A 23,248-nucleotide genomic window follows, 5' to 3' on the forward strand; every position below is an offset into this window, starting at 1 on the left:
GTGCATTTATTTAATACAACCTGAGTTTCCTTGATCCTGAAGTCATTCCTCATCTCCCCCTCTAAAGCACCTTCATCCTTTGTGCGTTATAAGAACTCCTGTAATAAACTGACTTTCTTTTTCTTTTCTTTTTTTTTACTGCAGGATAAGGAAAAACACTGAGAAACTGATGAAATGGTGAGTGAGGTTTAGGTTTGCAGGGCTTCATGTGAGAGTTTATTAGAGAGCTATTCATGTCACAGAAACAGATGGTCCAGCCATTTGTTGCAGAACAAAATTCAGGTCTAATGTGTAGTCTGGGCTTCAGTGCCTTACTCACAGGCACAATGGTTATATTAAATGGAAAATTTCTAGATGAAGAGATGAGCTACTGCACACATCTGATTTTGATTCTTCTTACACTTTTTGAATATGTTTATTAGTGGTTGCAGTCCAGAAAAACACAGCTGGTTTTCGGCTGTGGAACAATTGAACGTTGCAGCCCTTAAATGATGACCATTACTAAAAAGACTTTCGATAGATGCTTTTGATTTTTTTAGAAACAGAAGTACAGCTGGAAGTGACACAATAAAAGAGAGACAGGTGTACTTTTCTTTTTCTTGAATAAATTGTAAAGAATCTGAATGTACATTGATTTTCTGTTGAATTGCTTCAGTATTATTTTTGTCCATGCCCTGAGTGTGACATGTAAACTGACATGTAAATCACAGAAATGCTGTTTGTTAGTATCTCCCCCTTCACCCTTATTGTTGAATAAGATGCTTTGTTCTAACTTGTTGCAAATTTTTTTTTCACTGTTCTGTCCATAATTTATTGTTTTTTTAAAAAAACATTTTGACCCTTGTGCACTTTTCCATATTACAAAAGTAAATGGGGTGAGAAAACGCCAGATGGCGCTGTTCCCCAATAAAGCAAGCAACTGCATGTAATTCAACTGCATTGTTTCAAAATCTCAACACATCTCACCGGGGAGATATACGTGACTCTGTCTTTCTCCCTTAAAGGCTGAAGGAAGGGCAGCTCCGGGGAAAAGGTGGTGATCAAATACATATTTCGTCTTCCTCCTTGGACAAACATCATGAAACAGAATTAGCAGATGATGGTATGTACAATTCCTACCTGGACAATTTGGTTTAAAATGCACCACCCAAATAATCCATACAACACGTTCTGTGTGAGAAAGCCATTATTTAGTGGAAATATTTTTTCTCCAACGACACTCAAAAATAGTTTATTTCCTGAAATAAATTGAGGAAAACTTTGTAGAGAGTATAACAGTTCATTCAAGCAAATTATGTTTTGCGAAACAAATTGAATTAATTGAAGTTCTTGTGTAGCAAACCAAAATTGTGTAAACCAAAATAGCCTTTATTAAAAAATAAAAATAAAATAAAAATAACCTTAAACATAGCGGCGGAGAGAATGATTGCTGCTTGTATTATTTATTATTTTTTCCAGCTACATTTGCCTTGTCTTGACGTTAAAGTAGTGCATATTTATATATGTGAATAATCATTTGAAGCTTGTATTTGACCAAATTTTCAGCAAGTTAACTAGATAGCATGGTGAATGTTTATATGGCCATCAATGAATGGAATGTTAGATATTATTTAGGTTTTAATAAGATTTTCCCAATAAATAGGCAAGAATAAACCTTTGTGTCCTCCATGATTCCCGTCGCAATGGGATCTTACAAATGACAAGACAGTGAGCTCCATCTGAGGACTGAGGACTTTCTTGCTGCCTCATGGTACACCAGTTGTCAATGGTGACAAGCGGATCAGCTGGTAGTCTTGATTCAGTATACTGTTTGTAGGCCTTTGTCATCGGGACGTGGAGACTACTGCCAGTTACTTGATGTGCACAACTTGTCCGTGTGATATGGGATGCTTTCCGGAAGGACTCTGCAACTCCTTTGGTAGCTATGTTGGCTTGGACAAGGGCTTCCACCCAACCACTACCTTCTGGCAAGTCCCCTAGTATCTTTAGAGCTGCCATCTCAAGACATGTCCTCCTAAGACAATGACAAAATGATCTTCTCCATGTCTAATGGGCCAACTCCACTGTATTTGTTTGGCTATTCTGTACAGAGCCTGGTCCGCAGTGACAACGGGTACTTGTCCTGGATTTATTCTCTGTACTGCTTGATTGATGACATTCATTGCATGACGAATCATGGCCACTGATTTGGAGTCATCATAGGGGAAGTAGAGCTGAGATTGCAGGGGTGAGCTCCTTTGGTGTCAGCTGATTGGCATGAATGGCTGCCCAGTAGATGTGCTCTACAGGTTGATCTTCCAGGGAAGGCTGCACTGAGAAGTATCAACTGAAATAAATGCTTCCCACTTGTGGACACTAACATAATAGACAACTCCTGCCCAAGAGAGGGATGGCAAATTAAGAGTACATGAAATATGCCTGAAATTTCATTCTGCATCTTCATCTCAGATACTGCGATTTCATTGTAATCCTCACATTATCACTGAATTCACCATTAACTATTCACCTGAACGGTTTATGATGTTTTATATGGTATCATTGTGATCCTTGGCCATCAAAACATAGGGGTAGACATCACATTTTCCATGTTATCTTTTGATCAGGAGATATCATACAAAATACATAATTTGGTTATGGTGAAAAGCGAAATGGCCGCCACAAGGTGTTTTTGTGATTGGCTCCATTTATGAAAATGTTCAGGGCCGTAAACTCTCATCATCACATATCACCTGGACGATCCTAATAATAGCAGATTTGGCAAGCGACCCAGTGTGTCTCTGTAGTCTTGCTCTGGAGAACGTCAAAGGTTTCTATTTACAAGGCAGACCCTATCAAGGCATTACATTTTCGTCTGAAATTTTCACACGTTTAAAAAATAAATACGACCTCACATTGTGTCAATCACGTTTGCACACTGCCTCCGAAACCTTGTCCGTCATAAAAAAATTCGGATTGGGTTAGATTTTCTGTGTTTTTCGCATCCGTAGCAAGCACTTTGAGAGGTTTTTTGACTATTTAGAGCCAACGAATCATGAATACGAAAAAAGCATACGAAAATTTCGGACTCTGTGTGCAAGGACCCTAAGACAGAAAAAAAATGACGTAATGCAATATATTGAAATAAGCAGAATGTGTGCATGTTTCGTAGTGGACGCAGTGAACCACTGGCTGGTGGTGGTGGACAGGGTGCATGAGTTGATCCTGCGTGCTGTCCTGTTGTTCTGGAGAGGTCAGGAGGTGTGCTGGAGAATACTGGAGCTCCACAGCTTCAAACTAGTCTCCACAGGCATCATCTGGGTTTGCGTGAAGGAGGTAAGACATAAACCAGTGTACATCCTACACAAACCTTACATTAGATTAGTTGGACATGCAGTCAAGCTCAACTAGCACCTATACACTATTAAATACACTCTTACATGCTATTTGTATTTCAGGTATCGCTGATGAACTTTTTGTTTTTGGTGTTTTGGACATTTGCTCTGCCATATTCGAGACTGCGGCCTTTGGCCTTCAATGTGTCTTCTGTTTGGGCCTGTGTGATGGTTGTGTGTAAAATGATGTACCAGCTAAAAAGTATCAAACCGTCTGAATATTCTTCAAACTGCACTGCTGTAAGTATGAATTATGTACCTGCTGACTTGGAAACATCATTTTACTGTTATATTACTAATGCACCAGCAATTCTTACACACACACACACACACATACACTCACACACAGTGTGGCAGCCCACCAAAGTCTAATCTGTTTTACCACAGTTTCATGATGAACAGAAACATGGAAATGGCAATGTTTAATTTTGGCATTACACACATACATATGCACATTGTTACCACAGAAACTTGTGCATGCCAGTGAGGTTTGTTTGATGCACACACAAGTTCGGAGTTCAGGCCTTCTTGAAGGTCCTGGGTGGGGCCCTGGAAGGGGTTCCACCTGGAGACTCCATAGTTCTGCAGGGCGGCTTCGAGTGCATTGCTTCCCCAAGTAGAGGAGTTCAAGTACCTCAGGGTCTTGTTCACGAGTGAGGCTAGGTCAGAGCATGAGATTGACAGGTGGATAGGTGCGGTGGCAGCAGTAATGCGGTCATGTACCGGACTGTCGTGGTGAAGAAAGAGTTAGGCCTGAAGGCCAAGCTTTTGATGTACCAATCGAGCTATGTTCCAAACCTCACCTATGGTCACAAGCTCTGGGTAGTGACCGAAAGAATGAGATTGTGGGTACAAAATTAGTTTCCTCTGACCCTGAGAGACAGTGTGAAGCTCAGACATCCTTGAGAGACTCAGAGAAGATCCACTGCTCCTCTGCACGGAAAGGAGCCAGATCTGGTGTGGGATCTGCTCAGGATCTCTCAGTGGAGGTGTTCCAGGCATGTCCAACTGGGAAGAGACCCCAAGGCAGACCCAGAACATAATGGAGGGATTGCTTTGGGATCCTGCAGGATGAGCTGGATGAAGTGGCCAGGGAAAAGGACATATGGGCATCCTTACTTAGACTGCTGCCACCGTGACCCAATCTAGGATAAGCGGTGGATAATATGAATTAAATATAATTTTTTATTTAACAATGCAGTATTACAATATAAATTTGTTTCTGTCTTAGAAATGTACGATAATAAAATTATAATAATATAAAATATAATAATTGTGTGATATGGACTGAGGCACCATCAAAAAAAAAAGAAAAAAAAAAGGTTTGAGTCCTTTAAAAGTCCAGGTAGGTACAAGTCAATGTAAATACTTTTTTATTTTATTTTGCTAAAAAAAGTCAATGAAGAGAGGTTGGAGCTCAGTGTTGCCCTTAAAGTGCATTAGATTGATGCATTTAATATGTACAACATTTTAATTTGGAAAAGAATGCCCAGTATTCATTCCTGAATACTGGTATTCATTTCTGGCTTTTTGCTTGGCATTATTTGGGATAGACAAATCACTTTCCATGCACACATACAGTAACTATTACAGTAACCAAAAGATAAAAAGTTAAACAAAATATGATCTATACATTTTGTGTTCTGTTAAGTGTCCACATTTTTATTTCAAAGTTCCTTAATAGTCCAACCTTTCCAAAGGGCCTGCCATCATCTAATGAGAGTTGGAGTGCTGGTAACAGAGCAGAGCTACTGAGGACTTCAGTTCTGTATGTGGCACCAGTAGATCCGGCGATGTGGGTCGGCGGACTGAGGAAGTGTGAGGATCGCATCCTGCCCTGTCTCTGGGTATTCTGCTACGCATTTTTTATAATAATATGAATGATTTACATTCTTTTTTTTGGAATACATTTTTAAAAAACCCCAAATGAAAAAACATAACCATTTTTAATGTTTCATATTGCTGATCTAGGGGAATTACATCCTAGCATATCCTGTTTCACCCAGAAATGTCACATTACAGAATTGAAATCTGTAATGAATGGAGATTCATGTTGAGTTTAAGTAAATTGTCTATAGATGCAGACTGAAGAATAATGTTTATTTTTTTATTTTTTGGTGATTCCAATAGAATCACCTGTTAATTTTAGGCCTCCTTGTGTTTGATGTGACTGTCCATCGCCACCAGCTGCATCACCGTCTTCAATATGGCCTTAAAGCAACATACAGCCAAATCATATTCCAGGGTGTGACACATCATAATCTGGACCACGGCATTCTGCCCTGCCTCAGATATTTTGCTAACTATTTCTTCTACAAGTTTGGTTTGGAGGTACGTAAAGTTAATATACAATAATAGCATGTATTACATGACTAGTTACGTTTGAGTACAACATAACCTTTTTATCTTTTGACGTCTACCATCTTAATTTGCAGTAAACTACAGACTCTTCTTTGCTGTTTCATGTTTTACAAACATCACTGCAACTGAAACAATTATAAGTCAGAGTAACCAACTAAAAATAGAGACACTAACTTTGTTACATATTCACTAGCTTATAGTTGCATAGACAAAATTATCTGCATTTCAAGCAAAAAGCTATTTTTCTTTCAAATAGCATAGTGTGAAATGTGACCATTTGAGTGTTTTACGTTGGATCTCAAATCTCAAATTTAGGCTGAAATTAAATTTAGATTATGATAGTTGACTACAATAACAATTTGTTACTTGAAATAAAATGAACATTAACGGAGGTAAAATAATTACAAGTTCAATAAAAATAACAAATAATTGAACTTGAAGAAAGCGCCTGATTAAACTAATTAAACTGATCAGTGTGGCTGCACAAGCGAGCAGCTTAGAGACATATCAGAAATGTTTTGGATGTCTCCTTTATACTTTGGGACTAAGGGAGTGTTTACAAGATACCCTTTACAACTAAAAAATGAAAACTTTTTAAACGTTTTGACCATTCATTTACATGACAATGGCATTTTGGAGTCCCGAAACGGGTTTTGAAAACGGGTTTTTAAAATGACATTGTTTCCGTATAAACTACAAAAACACGAATTCGTGAAAAGGATGACAGTGTGTGCATGCCTATTATGTGTTCAGTCTATAGGCATGTCATGTTTCTTTACAAAGTGATATTGCCAACTACTGGCCTGACAGCAGAAGACAGCATTGTGTATTCTGCATGGTGTACCAACACAATACCATTGAGGATCTGCTTGAATGGGGATCGTTTTGACAATGTTGTTGATTTTATAGTATATTGTTGTCGTGTAAACGTACCCTAAACCTTTGAAACCTTTAGCATTGATTTCGAAGAGATTCAGAAAGGTTATAAAGTTGAAAAAAACTTTACAGATTCAATATCTATTTTGCATTTTTTTTTTTTTTTTTTGAAAAATAATTATTCAGTATTTTATGTTCCAGCTTCTGTTGAGAATGCAGGTTTTCAAACTAGCATTAGCTTCTAAAAAATTTTACTACATTTTCCACATTATTTTATGTATCAGGTGTGTATTGTGGTAGCAGTGAATGTCATTGGCCAACGGATGGATGTCTGTGCACTTCTGCACTCTTTCGCTCTAATGGCTGTTCTGGCACGTCGACGTAGGAAAGCCATAGGAGAAGTGTGGCCAAAATACTGCTGCTTCATCGCAAGTTTCATGGTACTGCAGTACCTGCTGTGCATTGGCCTACCACCAGCGCTCTGCATCGGTCAGTTACTCAACATTTACTACTGCAAAGTTGACTTGTGAGAAAGGGATACATTTATTTGCATCATTTTACCTTATTTTTAATTTTCCTTACTGATAAAAGTGGCAGATGTGTTAAATGTGTAACTGTGAGAAACGGGCACATGAGAAGAGGAGACTTTCCATTTACCAATCTGATGAAGATGTATCCTTTGGCTAAGGGGTATTATGAATAAAAAAAGCCACTTGGATGATATTATCACCCACAATGTCCTCTGTAAACATCACAGGCCATAGGGTTTCTGTCTTATCTCATCTGTCAGGAAAGGCTGACAGATGAGATAGGACAGAAACCCTATGGCCTGTGATGTTCACAGAGGACATTGTGATCTGTAGTGATCTGGGCCCGTATTCATAAAGATTCTAAGAATCCTCTCAGAAAACTCTTAATTTAGCTTAAAAACTTTTACGTAGGAGTCTTAGCTTAAGAGCAATTCGGGACTGATCTGAGAGCAACTCTGAGTAAGGAAAAGACAAAAACTTTTATCTTAGTAAGAAGGCGGGGTTGACCCCGTTGCTATGTATGACACAATCTTTTGAAGACTGTGATTGGTTGGTTGTCCAAGAAGGGGAAAAAAGTGATTTTAAGTATAGGGTCTATTCTAAGCCTTCACTTTGAAATTACATGCGTCATTTTTCCTATTTGACCGTTCTCACACACACACATTATATATATAAATCCTTATTTTATTAACCATGCTGTTAATTTCCTATAAGGTATTTGCTTGGCTTAGAATGATAAAAATTGTTCCACTCTTTCCAAATACACTGATTGTTGGCATGTCTATTTAAGTGGTGGTTTGAATGTTGGTTTTAATGTATCAAACATGGAATTTTCCCAGTTGCCAAATATCGTAATGTAGTGATTACTTTCATTTCTGGCGCTATGGCATTTCTGCGCTGTGCTGGAGATATTAGCGTGTCTCTAATAAGATCAGTCACAAACATGATCCCTGCACGATCTAATCTATAGCGTCTTATTAACTCACTGTCATCCATTGTCTGCAACACATTTCTTCTCCCTCTTCGTCTTTCTGTCATTTTCTCCTCTGCTAAAGAAACTCTTAAGCCTCTTAAAAGTCCTCATCCGTGCTCCTAACAATTTTGACCTTAAGACCTCTTTTAAGGGTTAAGATGCTTTCTGAATTACTTTTTTCTTTACTAGGAGTTTTTCTTTAATTTTAAGAGTAAACGCCCACATTTCTAAGAATTTTCTTAGAATTTTGTCACTAGGAGCTACTCTTTGCATTAAGATTCTTTATGAATACGGGCCCTGATCTCTATTGCAAACAAGAAAGGGCCGATCATTGATGCAATCCCAACTTTACCTTGAACCAGTCTGTCATTCCTACTGCATACCTCACTGTTGTCACACTGCCATTATACATATCCTGAACCACTCTTACGCACTGTACGTCTCTGCCACTCCTGAATTCTTCATTCAGTGACAAAATTCTTCTCTTGGCACCGTCATACATTTTCTCTAGATGCACAACACGCAATGCAACTTTTTCTGGCCTTCTCTATACTTTTTCATCAACACTCTCAAAGCAAATGTCTCATGTTCTTTCCTGGAATTAACCCACATTGCTGCTTACAGATCATCACCTCTTCTCTCAGTCTAGCTTCCACTACTCTTTCCCATAACTTCATGATGTGGCGGATACACTTCAAGCCCCTGTAGTTACAGCAGCTCTGGCTTCAGGCATCCTCTCACTTTGTAAGATTTTACTGAACAATCTGGTTAAAAACTTTACTGCCATCTCTCTTAAACATCTCCGTGCCTACACTGGTCTGCCATCTGGACCAAAGCTTTCCCACTGCCCTCACCTCATCCTTACTAATCCCCTGCACTTTTTTATGTATACATCATCCCACCTTCTTTCTATGTCATTTTCTACATGCATCAGCTCGTCGATATACTCCATCCACCTTCTCAACACAATCTCATCACTTGCAGGACATTTCAAACTACATCCATTATCAACCTAACCTGCAGAACATCTTTCCCAGTTAGGTCTGTCTGGCCAATTGGTAAAAGTCATTTTCTTCTTCTTTAGTGTCTAACTTCACCCACCCATTCTAATCTCTCCACCCATTCATTCATCTTAGAACAAATATATTTTTTTCTCATTCATCTCACATTCCAAATGCACTGGTGACATTTTATCATCACCCCTTTAATTTCCAGCTTCACATGCATCATTCTGTCAGACACTTCACCTCAAATACACCATCTCTCTTTCCATCCCCACCATGGAAAAACAGTATGAATGCACCTGCAATGCTCCTGGCCTTACTCCCCTTTCTCTGTCTTGTCTTTTGCATACACAGTACGTCGTCTTTTCTCCATTCCATCATATCAGCCAGCTCTCTTTCTTTACCCGTCACAGTGACAACATTTAATGTTTTGACTCTCACCTCTACATTCGTACCTTACTTTTTTCCCCTCTGTCTTTGGGCACACCTCCCCCTCTCCTCCTCCTCCTGCTTTGCCCAACTGTAGCATAGTGGGTGCTGGTCAGCTTGCTGGTTAATAGTTCTGGTGGCGGTTGTTGGTGACCCGTTCCTCGACTGGTCTGGTATGGAAGTCTGGTTTATGTTGGAAGTCTGGTTTTACACCTGATGCTGTTCCTGACACAACCCTCCTCATTTTATCTTGTGCAACTCCAGTGGTTGGGTTAAGCTGGAGCAGAAGTACAATTTAGAAAAAGAGAAAATTGGATTTAATAACAAAAAAAGGAGTCTCTATTAATGAGCTAATGAGTCAAATCAAGAGTTTTAGGTAAGAGTAGTGCTTGAGGAAGTACAAGAATAGGGCCAAGATCATTTTAGAATCAAAAAGTACATTTTTATAAAGCACAAAATCAATAAAATGTGTCCTAATGAAACACTTCCACTCTGTGCTAGATTATCCCTGGAGGAAATCATCGCCGGCTTTGAGCTCTAATCTGATAAAGTGGCTGTATCTACCAGACTATGCCATGAGTCCCAACGCCACCTTCATCCTTTGTAACTTACTCCATCACACCACATTGAATTGAATTAACATACAGTATATTCCAAGAGAAATGCGTGTATCACTCTCATTTTCTAATTTCTTTTCGGTCAGATGACTGCCTGCTGTTGTTGGTAGCGTCTCTGCAGTGGCAGGTCTTTGAGGATGAAAATCAGGCTTGCATGAGACTCCTGGCAGGAGAGAATGTGGAGATCAGCCGAACCCTGGATCCTCAAACCCTAAACCAGTACACTCCTGTCAACAACTTCCTTCATTGCCGGTGTGTATTGGTTTTCCATTAGTGTTCATTTCCTAAAGATATTTGAAGTGTAATTTAATTGTTTAGTTGGTCTCACGTGCCGTTAAATAACATGTGGAGGCGGGGTTTATGACCTATACTAGGACCAGTTACCGGGGGGCGATCGAGACGCTTTGGCTTCACTTTTCAGAGCTTGTGCGGCACGCTTGGTCTCAAGTCCAAGATCTACTGTACTGTCGTTCGTCCTGTTGCTCTTTATGGCGCTGAGTGTTTGGCCTGTGATGAAAGATGTAGAATGCCGTTTCTGTGTCATGGAAACAAAAATGCTGCGATGGATCTCCGGCATCACGCGCTTTGACCTGGATCTGTAATGATGACATTCGGCAACGGTGTGGTGTTGCCTTAATATCTAACAAGCTACGTGAAGCCCAGCTTCGGTGGAATGGCCATGTCCTGCGCGCTGACAGTACAATGCTTGCCAAAATTGGCTTCCAGCTGGAAGTCAGCGGAAAGCGGCCGAAGGGACGGCCAAAGCAGCGGTAGCTCGTCACGTTGCACAACGATCTCAAGCTTACCGGTTTGCACCCCGATCACGCCGATGATCGTATCAGATGGCGCCAGCGATCCAGAAAAGCAGACCCTGCTACTATGTGGGATAAACGCTAAAGAAAAAGAAGAAGAAGATGTACATTTTTTCACCCTGATTATGCTTGTTCATCACTTTGGTTAACAATTGCTGTTTTTAAAAAGTGCTCTATAAATAAACTTCAATTTGATTTGAACATGTAATGTAAAAAAAAAAAAAAAAGATTCAGGATTTCAGATAATGCAAAATGTAATAAGGTTCAGAGTGTCATTTATTTTATCCCTTTAGCATAAATGCTGATGTAAATACATTGTGTCATATGTAAGATGTTGTGATCTGTTATGCTTGTGTGTGTGTGTGCCTTCAGGTCATTTCTGGACATGTTGAAGCTGTTTGTGTTCAGTTATTTTTTCTGGATGGTGTTATGTCTCATCTTCATCACTGGAACCACACGAATTAACATCTTTTGTCTGGGTTATCTGGTGGCCTGTTTCTACTTCATGCTGTTTGGAGGCACGTTGCTGCTGCAGCCAGTGCAGTATGTGCTCAGACTGTGGGACGGTCTCATAGCGTACACCTGTGTGGTCATCAGCCTCAAGAACATGCTCTCAGTAAGCACATCTCTTGAGTGTTTCGTCATGCTCTGTGGTATGATACTGTGACCAAGAGAGGTCGAACAAGTAAATATAACCATGCTATGCCACTCTGGGAATTTCACCCAGAGAATAACATAATTTCTGCCAATTACAGGCAATTTCTATAAGGTCGAAGATTCACAAAGGGTTCAGAGATGTAGTTTTTGAGTTCATATGTTTATTAAATGCCATGTACAGATAAAATCAGATCAATAAATAGATATGGTTTTATTAAATCCCAAACATATAACCCTACAGTGGATGTAAAAAGTCTACCCAAGAAACAGAAAGGCAAATGGAGAATAATGAGTATACCTGTAGCAGCTGCTGTTCATGACAGTAGAGTTTGCTATCCTAGGTACCACCAAGAGTTTTGTGAGTTTAAAAAGCATATTGGATTATAGCGCGATAAATACACAGAAGCTAAACAATTTAGGGTCTTATAAGTAAATGGCAATACCTTATAATTGATACAGAACTCTAGCAGCTGCATTTTGGATCACTTGTAGCTTGTTAATTTAGGATGAAGGACTAATGATTACAGTAATCTAGTCTAGAGGTCATGAATGCATGAACTAACTTTTCTGCATCAGAAACAGATAGCATGCTCCGGAGCTTAGCGATGTCTCTGAGGTGGAAGAAGGCTGTTTTTATAACATATGAAATATGATTTTCAAAAGACAAGTTGCGGTCTATTATAACACACAGATCTTTAACTGTAGAGGATAAAGTTACAGTACATCCTTCTAAATGCAAATTGTATTAAATATACAATACACTATATACTTGTAAATATACAAACTTCTATGTACAGGTTTTTGGTCCAACAAGTAATGTCAGTAGCACTTTATTTTACAGTCCTGTTTCCCATGTTCACACTATGTACTTATTACAATAATTACAATAACTGGGTTATAACTAAATACTAACACTGAACCGACCCCTAAACCTAACCTTAACCCATGCAGTTACCTTATATTACTCAGTACTTTCTTAGGTAGGTATAAGTAACACTGTAAGTACACATGCTGTAAAATGAAGTGCAACTCTGTCAAATTGGATAATTTAGAAATTTCACCTGGTCTTGAAATATTTTTCAGGAGTATTATCTGCATACAATGGAATATAATCCCATGTTTTCTAATAATATTACCAAGAGGCAGCATGTATACTGAAAATAGCTCGTAATTCCTCTGAAGTATAAGTACTTCTTGTGTTTGTGTGTGTGATCAGCTTGGCTCTTGTGCTTATCTGGAGAGTCTACAGAAGAACGGCTGTTGGCTCATTCAAGCTTTTAGCATGTTCTGCACCATCAAAGGCTACAGTTTACGTGAGTAACCTAATGGAAAAGGATTCTTTGTAGAGTCATCATATCATTAGTCAAATGATATCATTATATATACATATCATATCATTAGTACACCACTGGAAATGTCATATTTAATTTGTACACCCTGCAAAGTTTTGCGAATAACAACTGCATTTATCAATGCACACCTGAGGTGTAATGGCATTTCCACTTCACGTTGTGTATCACCTCAGGTGTGCATATATTTTCAATAATTCAATGATTCATCTTCAGTAATTCATTGCATATGTGCAAGCAATTCAGTAACCATGATGGATGAGAGAATTGTACCAATGTTTTGGCATTTTGCGATTGTTAATGAGAAACACAGGTGCCATTTTAACTTGTTTGGTGTTAGCTATTTTTCCCAAAACTAACATTAGTTACTGGAGTCTTATTATTGTCGGAAAATTGTTTGTAAACTACCACAGACTCATTAAGCTAGTGCTTTTAATTGTTGTTTTTTTCCCACCATGTAAACTGTATAAAAAAAAATAACCAAAGACTATTCTTAAGTTCTAACAACTTTCATAAACAAGCAGTAATGAATATCAATACAGCTTCTCATTTATTTTAAGTTAACTCTCATCCCTCCCACAATTATGATATCTTATGATGGCTATTGGTTGTGTGTGTGTGTGTGTGTGTGTGTGTGCGTGTGTGTGTGTGTGTGTGTGTGTGTGTGTGTGTGTAGTTGTGTACAGTATAGCATAGTAGCCTATGAATTAAAAAGTCATTTTTGAAGGGTGAATCTACATCAACTGTCCTGCAGGTGGAGATTTAACTTTTCAACCAATAATTAATGTTAATGTTTGACCAGATAAGTGATTCTGCAGCAGAGATTAGAATTAGATCCGTTCTAAAAGAGGCATTACATCAATTAAATGTGTTATATCATTAACATATGTTTGTAGCTAAGCCTGACGGTCAGTGTGAACTGCCGGAGGGTGAAGCTGGTATCGTCTGGGACGCGATCTGTTTCACTGTGCTGTTGGCTCAGAGGAGGGTCTTCCTCAGCTACTACTTCCTCTACGTCGTGTCTGACCTTCAGACTTCGAAGATCCTTGCTTCAAGGTATTCAAGGACGTGTTGACAACATCTAACCCGTAAACATTATTAACATGTATTAACAACAATAGAAATGTAAAAACATGTATACATGAAAATGCTCACAAAAATGTATTTATATTATTATAATTTTTTTTTAAAGTCTTACATAATATGAACTTAACCTATAGGTTTATTCTAATATTTCTTTATTTTAAGAGGTGCAGAGTTGTTTGAAGCCAAATTGAAGAAACAGGTGGCAGCAAGATTGGAGATGGAGATAAAATCTGTGGAGACACTGAAGAAACAGTATGGAGACATTTTATTATTATTTTTTTATCACCGATTAATGAAATACTTTAATATTGTACATGCGTGTAAAGCCGGTTTCATTCGTGTCCCACAGAATGGAGAAAATCAAGTCAAAACAGAAGAATGCTCCTCATGAGCAAGAGACATCCTCTGATGTTCATCCCGAATCCTCACATTTCCCAAAGCGAAAAGGTAGCCCACTTTGAACAGATATTTTAATATTATATAGTTGTGATGAAATCCACATGTTGGTATGAACTATAAATCGTCTTCTCACTGGTGCTTATTTCATCTGCCAGACCAGATCACAACATCACCAATCTGAATAAAATTGAATGAACATCATAAAATAATATATGATCTCTTTAATGTAAAGAGCGTACTGATGTGTCTTTGTTTGTGTGTCTGCTTATGTTCAGATGGGGACTGTGGCTATGATCTGTTTGAAACTGACAGTGAGGAAGAGGAAGAGGAGGTGAAGGACAGGACACAGGACAACATTTTACCTAAGAAGAAAACTGCTTTTCAGGTACAGAGAGAACAAAAGTATGTGTCATGAACTGCATGGAAGCAGAGACGGTAGTTGGATCTAAATGCAGCAGTAGACTTTAATTGACTCAGAACAGGATAAACTCAGAACGGAAAACAGGTACATGCACACGAAACCTACATACAATAACTGACCAGGAACAAAAGAGCACACAGGGTTTAAATACACAGAGGGGATCAGGGAACGAGACACAGCTGGGGCAAATGAGAACAACGAGAGGGACCATACAAACTAACAAGACAACACACCTGAAACAAGGGAACTAATGATAAAGCAAGCTAGGGATAATTGAATACAATAAGCACCGGCAGAATCAAGAAGACTGAATGAAATAAAACAAAGTCCAAACACAAACAGAAACATGACAAAAACAGAACCTGGTTGTCACAGTATGCATTCACACAATACTATTCACAAAGAACACAATTTGTTAACACTTTTTTTTTTTTTTGTTTCATGTACTTAACATACTGTAGTAATAACAGTAAATTATGCATAATTACATGCAACTAACCCTCAACCAAACTATTTAATATTACTCAGTACTTAAATATAGTATTACACTGTAACAACGACACCTTAAAATAAAGTGTAACCCACAATTTATAGAGATAAATAAATTCATATATTGAATAAATGTAACTACATTTTTGGGATTCTCATACATGGCACCAAAACATGTTTTGCGTGTCAGATGACCCTTTCATTCTTTAATTACGGGGGTAACACTTTAGAATAATGGTCCGTCATTAATATGTAACTATGATGGCATGCAGAATTAATGAATAGTACTACATTAACACTTCAGCTACTATTAAATAATATAGAAACAAGCTTAACTAATCAGTAATATCGAATTTTTATGAGATAGTTACTTATTAGGTAATCAATCATTACTTAATGAGATTAGCCTAATAACTATTAACTAACTGAGACGTAATGAGTCATCATTTTTACTCTGAATATAGTCATAAAATGCATCACTTATTACTCAAGTGTTGCCTAGTCACGATGCAGGAACTACTAGTGATCTGGACCATTATTTTAAAGTGAAAAACATCTTTGTGAAAAACTTTGTGTATGTGTTAATGTTTCACTGGACATGCCACAGACTCCAAACTTTGTATCTTCTATTGCTTTCCGCCACTCTGGACGGACACTCAGTATCTGTTAATGTCAAACATAATGGGGGAAAAATGAACAATCATCCATGTATTCATTTGTATGCTAACATTTGAATTTGTGTACGATGCCTAACGAGCCTTCAAACGTATTACAATCAGCAAATCCCAAACCAAACTGATGTTTTTAGCGCAATTTTCCACCGGCCAAAATTGTGATTGTTAACTCATGATTTCTGTTCTGTCTGTGCGCACCAATCTTGCACTTCTATCTACTCCTCAACCAGACCACCTAGAGACTTCGGGTTTTCGGCATTATGTTAAGGAAGGTCTAATCTCGGGAACGCACAAAAAAAAAAAAAAAAAAAAAAATCCAGGAAAAGATTTACTATCTCTTAGTGTTGTGATCCCATGAGCTGAGAAAATTGCGCTAAAACACTCACCGAGTTTTTATTACTTGTTTGTAGTGAGGGGGTGATCCTGAATCCATTAAGTTTCTCACAGATGTCTTTACATATCATCAACAATGTAACAGAAAATATATTATTTAATATTAATATAAAAATATATTATTTATACTTATTATATATTATTTGATAATAATAACAAATACATAATTAACTCATAACAGTATAGTGGGACAATACGGAAGCAAATACAGCTACTGGTAATCTTCTTTTTCACCAACAGTTGGCATACATGGCTTGGACGTCAGGCGCCAAGGCGACCCTGAGAGACCATGAACTTCAAGAGGAAGAAGAGCAAAGAAAAGCCAAAAGACAGTTGCACAGACAAGAGGGTACAGTTTCTGAACTATGCTTGCATGAAATACCAAGCTTGTGCTTGACTTGTGGAAGTATTAGTTCATTTCTAAGAGGTTTACTCTGTGTCTTACATTTTCTGTGTAACCAACTGCTCATTTGATCTCATTCAGGAATGATTTGAGACAGCAATTCCACTAAATATCTCTTTATCTCTCTGAGATCTATCTTTTCAGATTTTATATTAAAACATATAGGAAAAATGTATAGTACAGAATCTTCCTATCTTACAGTAATTTTTAAGTTGGCTGCTGATGCAACAGAAACCTGAAGAGAATGATTAGGTAAAGGATCTAGAGTTTCATGACAGAACTTTGTATTAAGATCTATGACTTCTGGAAGCATCTTTTTCAGTAGAAAAGAATGACAGGGATTGATCCTCAGGGGTGTAGTGCCATGTCTGATCCAACACTGTAACCGATGGTTGCATGGTCATTATGGCTGTGAGTCTTTGGGTAGACAGCGAATCAATTCAATTCACGATTCATAGGTTTTCAGTTCGAGAATGATTTTTGCAAATCCAGAACGAGTCACATTAAAATTAGATGCAATTTGATTAATGATTCAATTCTGCATTTTTATATGCATTCATAGGATTATTGCAAGTTTTTGAAAGCGATGCCGTCTCAGTGTAAACTACAAAAACGTGCATGCGTATTACATGTTGAGTCTATAGGCACATACTTTATTTACAAAGTGACATTGCCATCGACTGGCCAGGCAGCAGAATTCAGCATTTTTATTTGTTTCCGTGAATCCATGTGAACGGGGATCGTTTCGACAACGTTGTCGTCTGTATGTGAAAAACGCTTCCATGTTTAGTACATTGTTTTCATGAATGCACTCCCTAAGTGTGACAGACAAGAGAGACATACAAAATGTCTAGAGCGGCCATGATTGAAAAACAGGATTGTTTAACCATATATATATAATGATATATAAATTATTTGTAAATTTGATAAATGCCATTGTCAGTTTTTTTAGTTTTTTTTTAGAAAAGTTTAGGTAAATACCTGGCCATAAAGGACTTCTTTGCCACTATAGCAATGTTATGGATATTTTGTTCATTTCTGGCCTTCTAATTTAAGTCTTAAATAAAAGTAGTCCAGTAGAAGGAGGAATCCTGCTTCTCCCATTTCCAGCCCTGTACAGTTGCTGCATTATGTATATACTGTCTTTGTTATCCTATAGCATATTTAATATATATTTAATATTTTTAACAAAGAGACAGGGTGCCGAGAAGGGTTTTATCCAACATATACAAGGGAAATGTCCATGAAAGCATGTAAATGAATATTAAGGAAGTGTTTCTTGTTATATCACAGCCATGGAGAAAGAGGAGACTGATGAGGAGCAGCAAGAGGAGCTCAGTCAAAATGAAGAGGAAGAAAGAGGTAAAGCTGCTGTAATGTAATATCCTTCTATATTAATTACAGACTATAAAGGAGAACTTGTCTTTTCTTTCCCTAAACAGTAACCACAGCTCCTGAGGTACAGCTTAAAATCTCCCATTTGCAAATGCTCCCCCAGATTTATGTTCAATATGGGTTGACTTTTAAATCAATCATTGACTGAGACTGTTTAACATATTAACAGCGGCTTGACATTGTGACTATGGTATTGCAGTAAATGTTATTGCATCTCTTGCCTCCTTATCTCACTGCTCAACACTGCATTGGTGGCAAAGGAAGAAATAAGATAAAAATACATGTCAACCACAGTGTGACATCACAATGTGGAGGATGTAGAAAAGGGTCATTTTGGCAGCTTGAAGAAATGCTCTTTCTGCTGTGATGTTTTGAGAATATTGAGATTTGAGTTCAGTACTTTTGTAGTACAACATGCCCTTTTGTCAAATCATTTTTTTTAACACAACAGTCTGCATAATTTTTTGGGGGATTTATGACAACTTCAAATGGAATTATACTCAACCAAAAAATGATATTGAGTTAAAGGTACTTAACTTGTAACATGAAACATTATTATTTTTTGATTACTTTAATTTGTTTTGTTAAAATTCAGTCGCTCCAACTACTTGCATTGTACACCTGGAACCAGTTAATGTTATCTATTTCAGTTAAAGTCCACAGCTATCATAGCACACGCTAAATAGAACTTACTTATAGAGTTAATGTAGTGTTCAGCTTCATGCATCTACTCTTCAGGACAATGGAAACCACAAAAACTTCAATCTACTAGCCAAAGTTACTATAAGTTTTGTAAAAATTAACTTAACACAAACATTTTAGTTTAAATTAAACACCATATTAAGTCAATGTAATGATCAACATAATGAGCCGCATTTCCACTGTAGGGCCAAAAGCGAGCTGCTAGTGCGGTCCAGGGCCAGTCGTGTTTCCACTGTCACTTCGTTGTTTGGGATTTAAATCTTTAACTAAACAACAAAAATGTTTGTTTTGCGATCTCGCTAGTTTCCAGTGATTTCTTTCTGATTAGTTTTTTTATAAAACTTCCATTTGTTGGTGAAATGATGGGTTAGTGTGACGTTGATTTTGGTCCGAGGCTGTTAGCCCAGCCCGTTTAAAGCCCTGGCTCGCACTGGCCCGACAGTGGAAACATGGCTATTATGCCAACAGAAATCAACAAAATAATGTTTGCAACTTAAACGCTTTAACAAAATCAATAAATTAGAATTTTTAACTTGCCACCATGCATTAATTCAAGTTGGAAACACTTAATCAACTTAATTGAATTAGCAGGTTGGAGAAAAAGAAAGATTTTGAATTATTCAGATTATACAAATTAGCCCATATCTTGATCATTAATGCACATATGCATTTAATCATTTATATGTTAATTGTTTTCTTTAACCATTTTTCTCTCTTTTTCTTGTAGAGCACATATTTAAGCGAATTCTTGACACGGTGAAGTTTCTCTGGGTTTTCCTTCTCTATCTTACTGAGGATGCAATATCAGGTCTGAAGTCGCTCTGTAAGGACAGCTTGGACATCTCTAAGGTGCTTCGGCTTGAGAAAACTCTACTGAGCATTCAACAGAACAAGGTGATGTCTACATTCTGCCAGTTATATTTTACTCCATTGCACTGAAATGGAAGATTGATTAGATGATGATTATAGCAGGGGGTTATGGCCTTTATTTCCCAAAATATGGAGTATTGCTGAACATGGGATGCTAAGAAAAAAGGGGGTGGTGATGAAAATGAAACCCATGTCCCAACAGGACACCTCATCACCTATTTGTCAGAAGCATGTTTCCTTAACAGACTTGACTTCCTGTCATGACTTGTCCAATTTATTTAGTTGAACAAGCCTGAAAAGATTTATTTGTTTTACTAAAAACAGTAAAACAGTGAGCAGGATTTTGTTTTCTCTTAGGCTACGTTCAATCTTTCAATACAAATCTAAATGTTTGTTAAGATCCGATATGTGAAAATCTGATCCGATTTAGCAAGTGTGAACGGAAAAATGCTACATCCATATGTGGTCAATTGAAAATTTAATTTAGAAGAAATATGCTTTAAAAATTTAGTCTCTCTACCAACGATATGGATCAAAATTTTTGATGAAATCATTCTGTACTTAAAAAACAGATTTTAGGGATTTCACACCGGAGGAACCTTTTCATAGCATAGTTCCTAGAACTATTGGTGGAAGTACTCAGCGCACCGCAGAAACTAGGAATGATTTTAGTTCTAAGAACTTCTTTTGGAGGAACTGATTGAGCTCCTACTTCAGAGTCGGTCTAAACCAGCGCCACAGGAACTACAGTGACATTAGTGTTCACTGATTGGCCGAACGCACACGAAACACCAGCAGCTTATAGCCTACATATTCAGAAACCAACTCTACGAACATGGAGAACAGTGATAGACAAGCCTCTCAACCTTTACGCTGAGGAGAAAATCCAACACATCTTTGGACCAAGCAAAACACGATTATGTATTTCTTCTTAGCGAGCGACATTGGCCATCAACCACACGGCATACGCTAATTCCTTTTCATATACTGTCTACTTTCTTTGTATAACAGTTCTATTTAATAACGTATATTATACAGGACTGTTAGACACAGAGAATGTGAGCACTGTGAGTTCAGGCTCTGGCGTTCTCAGCGTTGTTAAAATAAAAGTCAGAAGAAGAGGCCGTAAAATCCTTTCTTGTAGAATGAGGTTATGCACCGGTGTGCAGGAGTGGCGGGGTTAAAGCCTTTCTCCTTGATCAACAGTTACCTTTCCTTCTTATACCCTGAGCAAAGCACTGTTAAACATGAGTGGAATACCAACACCGAAACCGACCGACAGGAAACCAAAAGATGAGGCAGATGGGTAGTGAACAAGAGGGGGAGAAGAACATTAACATATTCTCCTCAATGCATGTTTAAGCAATAGTACCTAGATTGTACATTAGGATACTTTAATATCTCTAATAAGTTCACCACCATTCAGTTCAGTGTATAAGCTGTCAGATGAGACCAAACATGGCATAGTTACATATTAGAACACACTAGTAAATAAACAGTATGTAGTTGAAAGCATATGTCCTGTGAAGCAAATGGTACAGCCATGTCATTAAGGTGCAAACGACTCTGTCTCTCCCGACAGAACCATCCTGTGCCTGGAGTGTCCCAACAGTCCTTGATCCGCGAACTGATGAAATCCCTGCACTAGATAGGCTTTAGCATACTGTGATGATGAAGGCCATTGTGCCACGTTTAATTCACATGTTTACCTTTAAAAGGATTTCGGAAGTACTAGGGCTGTAAAGAGTTCTGCCCATATTTGCTCAGCCCTACAAATACATGCGAATGCAGCCAGGAAAACAGCCCTTGGGGAACATTTAGTTCTCGGGGAACCACCCTGGTGAATAGTTGAGTAGAGTTCCTAAAACTACCTGGTGAGAAAATGCCCCTAATATCCTATGTCCAAATCGACACAGAGTTAAAAATGATTTAAATCCATTTGAATTCTACACTGAATGTTGAATTTGAAAGTGCTGTAGTGGAGAACAAACATTGCAAAAAACAGCCTCTGCATTATAAACAGCTCTGATGAGCAGAAGAAATAATGCCAGTGCCAAGAATAAATTGTATGCTTTTGGACCTACACATCATAACATTACTAAATATTATGACTTTTTTCTGTAGTAAAGGTTTCATATAAAATCTAAATGGAGAATCTATTAGACTTAATTTTAATACAACTGTGACAAGCTGTCAAGTGTTGCTTTGTCATGCTGTGATGTCAAGGGCATACTATTGGCTGTTTTTCTTCATGGTATATAATTTATTTTGCTAAATAATTGAAGTTAAAATGACACTTCTCGCTGTTTAGGGCAGGGATGTCACTCATGAGAGTATTCACCAGTTCTACAAAAACTGGCTCTCCAGACAAGACACAGAGGCATCATTGGACAAGGCCAAAGAGGATATAGAGGAAATAATCTCCACACCTCCAGCCATGAGCAGTTACCCACGTGGCTACGTCAAACTCAACAGTGCCCACTCATGGGGCAGCAGCCTATCCAGGTATGCTAATAACATGATACTTGAATAAGTATGAGTATGCAAACTCGAATGGGGTGACAGAGAAAGTTTTTGTTTAGTGCTTACAGAATCTAGTGACCTCAGGATGAATATACTGAAGTAGAAAACAAACAGGGGGTACAATCCTATGGTGTAATTAACTGGTAAAACAAAAACAACTACCAAAAAAATAAATAAATAAATAAATAAAAAAATGTATATGTATTATTCTGGCTAATCTGATTAAAACAACATTTTAAGTTACCCAACATATAAGGTAAGCTAACCATGCCAATGCAAGCCAAGCTTTATGACGATTGGACATTGCCTTAAAGCTACACTGTGTAGGATTTTCTCCCATCTAGCGGTGAAATTGTTTATGACTACTAACTGAATATTACTTTCTAGCCCCTCCCCTTCCGAGGGCGTTTTAACTCCTACGGTGGCCGTATTATTTCAAATCTGCCGGCAGTCGCGAGTAATCTCCCCCTCACATTCGTCACGGTGTCGCTGAATGTAAAAACGTGAGAGACAAAGCTTGAATTTCCAGGTATGTCCCTCTTTGGCTAATGTATTTTCAAGATGGAGGCGCAACATGGCTGCCGTCATTCAAGCGACTCGCTCGTATGTATTCTAAATGGCAGATTCTACGCTTACGAGAATACTTGATAAGTTGGTAGAAGTAATTACACATTAATGAGCACATGTCATTTTGAAAGAACAAAGTGTTTTATTTCTTCTAAGAATCAACTTAAAAAATTACACAGTGTAGCTTAAAACAACAAATGGGACTGCAATGAACCAAAGGCAGTCTCAAAAACGTGGTTTGAAATCTCTGGAGAGAGAGAGAGAGAGGGAGAGGGAGAGGGAAAGGGAGAGAGAGAGAGGGAGAGAGAGAGAGAGAGAGAGAGAGAGAGAGAGAGAGAGAGAGAGAG

General features: G+C 38.0%; 1 protein-coding gene across 1 annotated transcript in view; it reads left to right on the forward strand.

The window, feature by feature from the left end:
* The window catches only part of LOC311087809 (piezo-type mechanosensitive ion channel component 2), a gene marked incomplete at its 5' end in the record, with an annotated part of 88,740 nt that overhangs the window by 38,583 nt on the left and 26,909 nt on the right, over window positions 1–23,248 (forward strand). The window contains 19 exon segments of the mRNA XM_084121280.1: window positions 145–177; window positions 1,005–1,102; window positions 3,149–3,312; window positions 3,435–3,611; window positions 5,072–5,218; window positions 5,502–5,702; window positions 6,893–7,097; window positions 10,046–10,147; window positions 10,248–10,413; window positions 11,346–11,589; window positions 12,847–12,943; window positions 13,876–14,035; window positions 14,228–14,317; window positions 14,415–14,512; window positions 14,740–14,849; window positions 16,682–16,790; window positions 18,138–18,206; window positions 19,669–19,835; window positions 22,123–22,316. Coding sequence (XP_083977406.1) covers window positions 145–177; window positions 1,005–1,102; window positions 3,149–3,312; window positions 3,435–3,611; window positions 5,072–5,218; window positions 5,502–5,702; window positions 6,893–7,097; window positions 10,046–10,147; window positions 10,248–10,413; window positions 11,346–11,589; window positions 12,847–12,943; window positions 13,876–14,035; window positions 14,228–14,317; window positions 14,415–14,512; window positions 14,740–14,849; window positions 16,682–16,790; window positions 18,138–18,206; window positions 19,669–19,835; window positions 22,123–22,316 — 2,631 coding nt within the window.

Source organism: Abramis brama (assembly GCF_963993115.1).
Source record: "Abramis brama genome assembly, chromosome: 8".
In the NCBI taxonomy this organism is placed as follows: domain Eukaryota; kingdom Metazoa; phylum Chordata; class Actinopteri; order Cypriniformes; family Leuciscidae; genus Abramis; species Abramis brama.